We start from the raw sequence: 12,005 nt of genomic DNA, 5'->3' as shown, positions 1-12,005 counted from the left end.
TTTCGACTAGCGACTTCGACTTACTAGCGACCGAAGGTTAAGTAGCCATTGTAAAACTCATTCATTAATTCATTTTCTACCGATTATTCTCTCGCGCTCGGTGCTGGAGCCTATCCCAGCTGTCTTTCGGCGAGAGGCGGGGTATGGGGATTGGCCAGCCAATCACAGGGCACATATAGACAAACAACCATTCACACTCACATTCATACCTATGGACAATTTGGAGTCAACAATTAACCTAGCATGTTTTTTTTTGGAATGTGGGAGGAAACCGGAGTACCTGGAGAAAACCGACACATGCACGGGGACAACATGCAAACTCCACACAGAGATGGCCGAGGGTGGAATTGAACCCGGGTCTCTTAGCTGTGAGATCTGTACACTAATCACACGACCACAGTGCAGCCTCCCATTGTAAATCTCATTCATTCATTCATTCATTCATTCATTCATTTTTCTACCGCTTTTTCCTCACGAGGGTCGCGGAAGTGCTGGAGCCTATCCCAGCTGTCTTTGGGCGAGAGGCGGGGTACACCCTGGACTGGTGGCCAGCCAATCACAGGGCACATATAGACAAACAACCATTCACACTCACATCCATACCTATGGACAATTTGGAGTCAACAATTAACCTAGCATGTTTTTTTTTTTTTTAATGTGGGAGGAAACCGGAGTACCTGGAGAAAACCGACACATGCACGGGGACAACATGCAAACTCCACACAGAGATGGCCGAGGGTGGAATTGAACCCGGTCTCCTAGCTGTGAGGTCTGCGCGCTAGCCACACAACCACCGTACAGCCCCCCATCATAAAACTGTGTCCTTTAATTGATGTTTAACATTATTTTGAAATACACAAGGGCAGTAATATAGATGTATATATGGGATTTTACCATTATATTTTTTTAAAAAGGGGGGTTTCTGAAGGGGTTTTCACAACTGTGTTGTGTACTGGAATTCATCTTAAAACCACAATCTTGGAATTTAATCTTAAAACCACCGACTCCTTGCTCTGCAGAGAGTTAAACCAGTTCAAGTCTCGTCGGCATTTACAAGACAATTTTATTTAACACACAAACCATGTATACAGGGAAAACATCCACAGCCTAGGGTGTTAACACCGGCTCACCTCACGGGGATAGCTGCTGGTGAAACTTGGAAAGGGCAAGCGGACAAAACTGCAACTTCAATCCACTGAAGAGACTTTTGAGAATTGAACAGCTTTTCATTTTCACATTACATGCACGACAGCAAAAATAACATCTCATGGCATGGTGACAAACATGAACGCACCGGAGCACTAGCGGCTAAAATGTTTTGACGGCTACAGCTGCTGAGAGGCGTACTTTTGAAGTTGAAAATTTGCTCGGCTGAATTTGACACATTAAATACTGTGAAGCATCCGGGGAGTTAAAAGTAACCTAACTCACCGAGTTATTCATTGAAACTCATTTGTGATCATGTTTAAAATATCATGCTGAGATGAAAGACATACAGTAATCCCTCGTTGATCGCGGTGCTTGGTTCCACACCCGGACGCGGTTAATTCGTTTTCACAAAGAAGTCCTCTTTATTTACAAATCAGATATTTTTATAGTTAGAGCATAGAATACTTTGTTTACGCCCTTCAAAACACCATTCTTAACATGCATAGAGCCCTCTAGACATGAAATAACACCCCTATAGTCACCTTTACAGTTGTAATGCTCGATATAGTAGGCAATCAGACAAATAGATAATCAAAGAAAATACGACATTTGAGCTATAAAAAAAACTTAAATGTTCCAGTCGTGTGAAGGACAGGAAGTTAGGCTTAGTTCTAGCATGGAGTGGATTATGGCTGCAACAGTAGCCCACATTGTTATTGTTAGTATTATTATGTTATTATTACTGTCCTTGTTCATAAGCTTAATGCTGGTGTGCCTCACCAATACATTACAGAAACATCACTGACACCTAATGACTGCTGTAGAATACATCATGGCATCATGTCTTTGAATGCATCTTCTCAATGCATTATATATACGTATTTTAGTCTTTTTAGTAATTGTTATGCTTATGCTCCGCCCCCGCTTTTAGCCTTATTTTAGCTCTGAATGAATGTTTGGATATTGTATTTTAATGCATCGTTTTTACTCAACTCTATTTTTATTTCTTTTTTTTTTCTACTGTAAAGCGTCTTTGAGTACTCTGAAAAGCGCGACACAAATAAAATGTATTATATTATTAATATTAAATGTTTGATTTAGGCAAAAAATATTCAAAGTTTGTTTAAATATATCAATTTTTAAAAATAACAATACACCTTATTCCACCATGAAACAGGATGATGTATCGATTCATATATTTTTGAAAAACCGTGATCGAGTAAAGCCGCTAAATTCGAACCGCAAAGTGGCGAGGGACGACTGTATACCTCATAGTAAAGCAACCAGGTGATTACAGTATAAACTGAGATAATCAGAGATGTTCATTTACAGACATGTAAAATTCACAGCATCTGCAAAACACACACACACACACACACACACACACACCAAGTTGACATCAGTAATACAAGTGAGCAAAGAAGAGAAGTTTAAGGCTTTTTAAATGCATGAGCATACATGATGCACACGACAGATTCACCAGCAAAACTGTCCTCGGATAGGTCTGTTTTTATCCTATTATTGACAGTGAAAGACATACTGCTTAAGTTCCATCTTTGCTTTAACTTCAACAAAGACAACATGATATGTAATAATGCAGACAATAAAACAGGATATGTATTTTGCAGTAAACTCAAGTCTTCTTAAGAGGTAGAAACAGGGAATGGAAGAAAGTTTTCTCCATCAAATATATAGCTCAAATGTGTCAAAATAAAATGGTTGAAAAAAAATGGTGAACTATTAAAACTAGTATTTCAGCTTCACATCTTGCTTTGCCAATTTCATTACTGTATCATTGATCTGATCTACTGTATGTTGACATTTTTGTCGCTTTGACATGTGTCATTCAAAGGCCACTTGACATGTTTTTGCATTTGCTTCCAGACAAACGTGTTTTGTGATTAAATCTTACAATATTTCCTTTTAACGCAAACTGAATAAAGTCTGCACAGTACAGCAGAGAGCACTGAAAAGGAAAATATTTGTGGTGGAATTAACGTCCATTTTTAAACAGTTGGAAGTTCTATCAGAGTTGTTAAACAGACTATTTGCAAAAATATTCTCTGCTTGTATTTGACATACAGCATGAAGCCAATATGTTCATTTATATTATATATTAGGTTTATAGATATATTTATATTGTTTTTGACACTCAATCAGCTGAGGTGGAATAAGTCAATGCGGTAACCACAAAGACAGTCTCTCATACTGTATTTACAATGATTTATATTCAAATGAATTTAGTATCTCATGCATAACTTTCTTTTAGACGTGAATGAGATAGTATTACAATGTAACAAGTATGAAACTAACATTACCAACATTGGCATTTTCAGCTCCAGTTTGGGGGCTTGGGTTTTAATACACACACACACACAACTATTTTCTCTGGTGGAGATCATTTACAATAGTATACAAAGTTGAGTTGCAATTCACTATAGCATTTTTTTATTTTTAAAGAATGGAATTCATCATGCAATTAATGTAAAACTGGGCCATGTTAATGTTTTGGAGCCTATGCTCAGTGTAGAAGATTAGACAGTTCCTCCAGGATCCCATAGGTTTTCTTGTGACTGTTGCCACCTAAAAATGCTAAATATAAGCTACTAGCCTTAGTTAGTGGTGACTTGCCGCTTGAATTTCATCAAATCTAACAAAAACTATGCTTTATTTTTCCACAAATGTGTGCACAGTTTGGAAAAAACAAATATTGCCGTTTCGCTCACCACACAGCTTTGAAACCAAAGCCGAATTACTGCATTCCGAAAGCAAACACCACCAAAATCTAACCCTCTACGGTCCATTGTTTGCTTTGTCGTCCACACCGTGTGTGTTTTGCGGTCGAAAAACTGTTTATCCTCACTTTGGTCGAGAATCACGTGACAAAATCTGTGTCAATGTAAACAATGTGAGGATGTGTGTGTATGCATGGACACACCTGATTGGCTAGGTCGCTGGTACACGTTTGATTGCTGCTCAGAGGAATATTGGATTGGCGAAAATGTGTGGCGATTGGATCAAAATTTGTGGGGTTTGGTTAAATTTGTGTCAGTTAATGCAAGACCGCAACATGCAAAATCCTGGAGGGTCTGCTGAGAACGGATTGAAAGTGAATTAAGTTCCTTTCCTGAAAGTGCCAGTGGGATGAATAGTGAAAGAGAGGCCAAAGGGGGGGGGGGAAGAAGAAAGGAGGTATGTGAGATGACTACCAGTCTGCATTACCCCAGGTTTCCTCAGCAGGTTTCGTGGGGCTCTTCTTGGCCTTACCATCTGCATTCTCCCAGTTGTTGTCCCAGGCCTCCCAGCTCTCCTCTGTGCTGTGTTTGTTGTTGGAAGCGACATCCGAGCCCCAATTGTCCCAACTGTCAGAGCTCTTCTTTGCAGAATTATCCGCAATGGTCCAGCTGTCACTGCTTGGCGATTTCTTGGCCTTTAAGGAATTGCTGCTACCGAATGTTTCCCAGAAGTCCTTTGACATGGGCCGGCTGGAACTGCCCTGGTATCCCTCACCAGCATCCATGTTCTGGTAGCTATCTCCAGAAGCCCTGAACACAAATGTAGAATTCTCGGTAAAGTACATTTTGTATACAGGGTTTTAATACAAAAATTGAATAAAAATCTACAATTACCCATCTTCTGATTTTCCCGAAAAAATATTAGTCAGTTTGGCACCAGCACCCTGAACCTGGTAAGAAAACAATATTTATACACAGCCAACTCTTCTACTCATGTATTTGTAATTTCATTTGTTAATAAGCCAACATTTGATATTATGTTGCTGACAATGCAGTCTTTTGAGACAGAAAAAAAGTATTTTGGACATAAATACTCACCACGGGAATAAAAATGGCAGCGAGAAAAACAACAATTAAATTAATAACATTGAAACATACACATTTCCAACAAAAACAGTCTTTTCTGAGAGCGGAAACAACTGTGGGAGTACCTACATTTTATTTTTTTTTCAACCAAAGCATTTGATTAAACAAATGCAGGCGATGAACTCAAAAGTGCTAAAGCGGTGTTTCCTGCTCACAAAGACTGGTTCTGTCAGCCTTGTGGTAGAGCTCTACCATCCGTCCATCCTACCTTGTTTGCCAACCCAGTGATGCCGACTGTCATTTCATCTAGCAATTTGCCATCTTTCACCTGAATGAGCCAAATTGTATTGATTTAAGTAATCAATTAAATACAACATTTTTTTGCAGTACACTTTAATGTGTAACAGCAGTTTTTTTGGTGAGTACACATTTTGTAATTAGCCTTTTTGCCTCAAAGTTAGTTAGTTTGCAGCGCCAGTCATTCAGTCACAGGAAAAGAGGGGGAAAAATGCATGCTACAGTGCTTTTACCTATGGCCACTGTACATTAAAAGATAAAAGCATGATTTATGTCAAGCTCTTGCAGTCTTCAGGTCAAATAATAGAAATAATAATAGAATACAACAATAATAGAAAACAACATAAATATTTCACTCTTACTAAAACAATCTATTTGAAGGCTTTACCTTTTTAAATGAGCTGCTTTTGTCTTTTAATGTATGATAACACAAAGCCAACAAAGCGAGCAGGCGTAGAAAATAGCACATTCACATCTGAAGCTGTTTTCTTTTTAAGCACTGCAACCCACCGCCCGTTGGAACAACTTCAAACATCAATGTTACCTTTTCTTGGGTAGGTTTGATAACATTCTCATTTATTGTCTGTCCTAACTCTGTGGCCTAGTTGGAAGTCAAGAGGAAAGAATTCACTTCAGTAAAACAGTCCAGCGTAAATTGACTGCTAACACTGAACAGGAACTATTGGGTGTAATGGCTCCAAAACGCAGAGGTGCCAATTCGGTATATGATGATGGGTTTAGGGTTCACTTGATAAATGTAACTAAATGATAGAATTAAAATCATTTTCTTGTGTGTTTGCCATTACACAGAACAGTTAACTCATATGTGACATGCATAAATGGATTACATTGAACAATTCCTGAAGTAATTTCTATATTTTGGGAGAAGATTAATAAATGCTTTAATTTCAATAAGTCATGTATAACCCATTGTACATAACTAACAATATAGAGCTTCTGATTAGCAAAAAATATAGAAACATACAAACAGAAAAATATAACATGTACACACAAGATGCAGGTAAAAACTGTCATGCAGTCATTTTTTTTTCAAGAAAATAAAAATGATAGTATATAATACAAACATGATGCAGGAAAAAGTGTCATGCAGTCATTTGTCTCTTTACCGGTTCTGGGGGCGCCTTATAGCCCCTTAACTACATCCAGAGAAGGCAAGAGATATTAAAGAAGTACCAGTCATTAGTGCATCATGACATGATACTGTAAGTTAAGAGGCAAACAACGAGCTTTGTAGCTGAGGTAAAAGCAGATGTCTTGTCACTAGAAAGATTCTGAATGTGTGCACATTACCAGTAACCATACCAGGTCTTACCTTCAAGGTGGCTTGATTTGCCAGTTTAGTTGTCTGCGTGCAAAAATGAGAAAATGTAATGGCTAAAGCAAACATAATGGCAAATGTCGTGGGAGCATTTTGGGTTCTTACATTATCTTTTGCAATTGAAGCAAACTTGGTAGCTCCAACAGTGAAGCTGCTCCAACCCTGCAAGACAAAAAAAGCATGATTTCAAGAGTGAAATAAAATGTAAGTGACTGTGTAGACATTGTGACTTACTGAATAAATGGAGGACATAGCATTATTTAAAAAGTCCTCCTCCTTCTTCTCCGGGGTTACAGTGTTCCCAAAGCCAACGTATCGGTTCTCTTGATTCCCACTGTAACCCCCTCCACTGGAGAAAGTTAAAAAGTCAGCCATGTCATGTAATGGAGCATACAACAACAATCTTTGATCGAGTTATTACCTCTGATAAGAGTTGACGTCATCACTCAGCCAGTCTTCAAAGGCTTTATCGCCGGATGCAGCAGAGGTCGTACCAGGTCCTCCAGATCTATGCCACAATTGTAATGGCTATTCAGTTAGTTGTTGGAGAGCACATTTTGTGGTTCATATATCGACTTCTCTTCACTCTTACCGATGGGAGGATGAAAGGCTGGTCTTGGGTTGAGGTGATGTCCAATTTTTGGCAGAAGATGTCTCTATTGACCACTCCTTTCCTTCTGCTAAAGTTGCAACCTGTCATATGCAGTTGAGGGGATTACACAAAAAGAAAGGTTAGACAACCCATGTTTTCAAAATGTGGATCTATTTATTCATTCATTCATTCATTTTCTACCGCTTATGCTCATGAGAGTTGCGGGAGGGGCTGGAGCCTACCCCAGCTGCCTTCGGGCGAGAGGCAGGGTACACCCTGGACAATTTGGAGTCGCTAATTAACCTAGCATGTTTTTGGAATGTGGGAGGAAACCGGAGTACCCGGAGAAAACCCACGCGTGCACGGGGAGAACGTGCAAACTCCACAGAGATGGCCGAGGGTGGAATTGAACCCGGGTCTCTTAGCTGTGAGGTCTGCGCGCTAACCACACGCCCACTGTGCAGCTCCCCCATTGTAAAACTGTGTCCTTTAATTGATAAATGTTTAACATTCATTAGTTCATTTTCTACCGCTTATCCTCACGAGGGTCGCGGGGGTGCTGGAGCCTATCCCAGCTGTCTTCAGGCGAGAGGCGGGGTACACCCTGGACTGGTGGCCAGCCAATCACAGGGCACATATAGACAAACAACCATTCACACTCACATTCATACCTATGGACAATTTGGAGTCGCTAATTAACCTAGCATGTTTTTGGAATGGGGAAGAAAACCCACACATGCACGGGGAGAACATGCTAACTCCACACAGAGATGGCCGAGGGTGGAATTGAACTCTGGTCTCCTAGCTGTGAGGTCTACGCGCTAACCACTCGACCGCCGTGCAGCCTGGATCTATTTAGTTAGATCCAAAATTTTACAACTATGGTTGTTTTGCCGTGGTTGTTGATTGACTGTTGTTGAGATTTGGCGCCATCTACATAAATTTAATTGAACTGTTGTGAGAAACAAAGATCCTTGACCAGGTCATACCTGGCCTTCACAGCTCTCACCTTGTCCCTAAAGAGCGCAGCAGCTCGACTGTTATACTTCTCCTGTAAGGTCCAGTTAGGATTGTAGTCATCTTGGAGTTCGAGGAACAGGTGGAATTTGCCATTTCCTCCTGCTTTCATCTTCTCAAGCTCAATATCCTTCCACTTATCCATGGTGACAGAACGCACAAAACTGAAAAGAGAACAGAGAAGATTCATCACTTGGTATTAGTCATTTAGTCATTTATTTAACCAAAAGTAAAGAGGTTTTGGTGATCAGTCACTAAGGCGTCTCAATTCTACGTTTATTAGATTTGAATGATTAAGTCCTGCTTCACCAATAATTTTCTTTTACTGAAGTACTCCTGGTATGCTTCATCCCTACACTTATTGGGCGTGGAACCTTGGGCTGACTACTGAGCACTTAAATCTTTCATCTACTTTAGCTTACTGTATTGCAGGTAACCTATCTTGGCAGAACAAAAGACCAATAAACCAAAGTCTAATCAACTAATCTTCTCATCTAATCCAATTACCTAACAGTAATATAAACAAACATTTTATTATCTGTTTACCATGCTATTAGAACTGTTAGTGTCCTTTTAAAATCCAAAAGCAGACAAAAAGGCAACCTGAGCGAGCAGACCTCTGCCAAGCGCCATAACTCCCCCCATATTGTAATTGACACCAAAATGATGATTTTTGATATTTCATAGAACCTGTTGGAACTTATCATTTATCCTTTTCCCAAGTATTCTGACCATTTTTTGTAGAGTTATATGCACAAATGCAGAAAATGGTACTCTCTCATAATGTTATAGAACCTTTAAAAAAATCCTGGATCCAGATGGTGATCCGGATCACCCCCAAAATTTAAAATCGGTTCTTCCATATCCCATTTCCGACAATTCCTGAAATTTTCATCCAAATCCATTCAGAACTTTTAAGTTATTTTGAAAACAAACCAACAGTTAAATGCTTGCAAAAATATAACCTCCAGGTAAAAAATTAATTACTCTTGGTGTGACTTAATTTTTTTTTTTTACCTGAGATGAACTCCCAGGCCTCTGTGTTTTCCAGAGCATTCCAGACAGATCCAGATCCCGTAGGTCACGCTTACCCACTGAGGGTTGAAGGCCCCACACTCAAAGCACAGCTGTGAATAAGACAAGAGGCTCATGAAGACATCTTTGTATTTGTGGAAAAAGTTACAAAGACTTGAGAATTTTCAAACACTTTACTCATTTTAACTTGAATTAGTCAACTAGTCAAAACCACTGACACCGACACAATCCCTGCACCCACCAGTACATTCAGTCATCCAACATAGTATCAGTTATGGTGTAATCGCAGACAGATTCAAATATATCCAAGGCCTTGCTCGCTAATTATGACTCCTTGGCAAAAATGAAGTATTTTATAGCTGCAATATCTCACCACAGTTTACACATAACTGTTGTTAGTGCAACCCCAGCACAACTGGCAACCAATTGCTATAGACTACTACGACACATGTGGTAGTATTTACACGTAGACGGCTTATTGAACTGATAAGTTTTACTATCTAGAGTAATTTGTTGGTATTTATCAGTACATAGGGTTCTAAACGTAACCCCCCCAAGCTGTTGGTGCCGCAATTAATTGCAATTAATTATAGTTAGTGTTCTCTTGCAGTTTTGTTTGTTCTTAATGGCAGGATCAGCTCAAACTATATGGGGTTGACTTACGTTGTTTTCATCTTGGGTTCTTACTTCCTTCAAAACTCTTCTGGTCCTCGGACTTGCCATGTTGATTCACTGAAGAAAATGTAGTACAGAACAATATTACAATAAAGAAAATTAAAACAATGAATGGATGAATGAGTCTGGAATTATATGTGCTAGCAGTGTGGTCATTTTCTTAGCATCTTTATCACGATAAAGTTTGTTTCAAAATGCCGGCAATCATTTGAAAACGACACGTTTCAATCCTGTATATTTGACCTGTATATTCACACAGGTAAATCTTACACTAGTAAATCACGAATGCTCATTTTTAAAACGCGAATACGCCGTTTATTTGTCTTATTAAACCGAGACATTGCCTTTAAACATAAACACCCGTCATGTTAGTTCCTTGCTACTAAACGTTAGTCTTAAAGATGCCTCGAAGTGTTGTTAAATGAATGTACAGCCAATATGTGATTTAACTGGATGAATATCACCGCTAACGCTAAATTAGCCGCCGTGCTAGCTCAGCAACCCGTACCTGTTTGCGTGGCGAAAGCAACAAAAAAAAAGCACCTTTCAGAAAGCGTGCTGATATCCACAGATGTTCTTGACGAGTTAGAAAAGCACAATTAAACTTAAGAAGACTCTTAAGAGGGCTGTCAGGCCGACAGAAATGAAGAATAAATGGAGATGCTGCTGTGTCAAACACCGGCAGCCATGTTCCTGTTTGCATACGTGGGCAGTGCAATGCATGATGGGAAAAAATACATTTTTTCTTTTTGGCGTCTCTTTTTTTTCTTAAGATTAATGTTTTGAATCAATGAATGCTTTTAACTCTAAAAAATAATTTATTAAAATGAATAATGTATGTAATAATTTACCATTGAAGCAGTGTGAACACATTTATGTGAACACATTTCTAGTTTCACTGTAACAGTGAATGCAGCAGTGATACCAATAGGCGCCATATTTGTTTACATTCACCACCACCTTCCAACATTTTGTTGATTGTTTTGAACCGTGACGTTTAGTACCTGACAAGATTTATTTTTTAATGGATGTTAAAATATGGGCAATTTACAGGAAACTATATACATGGGAGGACGACGGGAAAGACGAGTAAATTATGGGAATTTCAAAGGGAAAACAGAAGAGTGGGCAGGTACGGTCAACATCTCAAATACAAGGTAAATAAAAGACAAAATACACCGTGACCTTGAGTTATCAACAATCAACTAATGCTAAAATAATACCATAGATTATGCCAAATATTAAGAAATATGTAGTTTTGTCAGCTGTGGCTAATTCTTGGCTACTAATTCTTCTTACTAAATATACAATATTTAGCAACAAGAATTAGTAGCCAAGAATTAGCATGTTAGGTATGTTTATAAACATACAATATTTAGTAACAAGAATTAGTAGCCAAGAATTAGCATGATAGGTATGTTTATAAACATACAATATTTAGTAACAAGAATTAGTAGCTGAGAATTATGAAATATATTTCATAAGCCCCAGCACTTTTTAACTTACTCCGAATGATCTCTTTCTGACAAGTAACCTATGGACTAATGCGACCATCTTTTCATGTTGTCAAACTGATTACAAGTCTCCGGAAATTTCCCTGTAACTCGCTAACTTCGATGACCTGCTTTATCTTCTCAGATAGCTTGGTCAAAGCGGCGTTCTGAATACTGTGGTCAAATGTCAATTTTGTCATATGTTCTGCATTTCAGAAAATCTAATTCTGTTGTTATTAACACAAATTATAATTATTGGCACCCTGGATAGTGTACAAGAAACACACTAGTGTTTGTGAATAGAAGGGGATCGCTTATAATATTTAGAGATGTTCATTCATTGATTCATTTTCTACTGCTTTTTCCGGGGGTGCTGGAGCCTATCCCAGCTGTCTTCGGGCGAGAGGCGGGGTACACCCTGGACTGGTGGCCAGCCAATCACAGGGCACATATAGACAAACAACCATTCACACTCACATTCATACCAATGGACAATTTTTTGAGTCGCCAATTAACCTAGCATGTTTTTGGAATGTGGGAGGAAACCGGAGTACCTGGAGAAAACCCACGCATGCACGGGGAGAACA

The 12,005-nt window shown here is 39.0% G+C and overlaps 1 protein-coding gene across 11 annotated transcripts; it reads right to left on the bottom strand.

The window, feature by feature from the left end:
* Positions 1-1,025: 1,025 nt before the first annotated feature.
* On the bottom strand, positions 1,026-10,627 carry arfgap1 (ADP-ribosylation factor GTPase activating protein 1). Of its 11 annotated transcripts, none has more exons than XM_058054485.2 (14): positions 10,434-10,627; positions 9,914-9,982; positions 9,233-9,342; positions 8,208-8,379; positions 7,199-7,299; positions 7,028-7,114; positions 6,841-6,955; positions 6,712-6,768; positions 6,601-6,633; positions 6,395-6,424; positions 5,812-5,868; positions 5,239-5,298; positions 4,779-4,834; positions 1,026-4,694 (listed from the first exon to the last, which is right to left on the bottom strand). In XM_058054485.2, the coding sequence occupies exons 2-14, from the start codon at positions 9,971-9,973 to the stop codon at positions 4,355-4,357; spliced, it is 1,278 nt and encodes a 425-aa protein (XP_057910468.2). In that variant the 5' UTR covers positions 9,974-9,982; positions 10,434-10,627; the 3' UTR covers positions 1,026-4,354. The 11 variants fall into 11 exon arrangements, with proteins under 11 accessions (XP_057910468.2, XP_057910470.2, XP_057910469.2 ...); XM_058054487.2 differs by having other exon boundaries at positions 4,779-4,828; XM_058054486.2 differs by having other exon boundaries at positions 10,469-10,627.
* Positions 10,628-12,005: the final 1,378 nt, after the last annotated feature.

Source organism: Doryrhamphus excisus, linkage group LG18 (genome assembly GCF_037039965.1).
Source record: "Doryrhamphus excisus strain RoL-2023G ecotype Guam linkage group LG18, RoL_Dexc_Guam_v1.1, whole genome shotgun sequence".
NCBI lineage: Eukaryota > Metazoa > Chordata > Actinopteri > Syngnathiformes > Syngnathidae > Doryrhamphus > Doryrhamphus excisus.
This window is presented reverse-complemented; position numbering and strand designations above follow the sequence as displayed.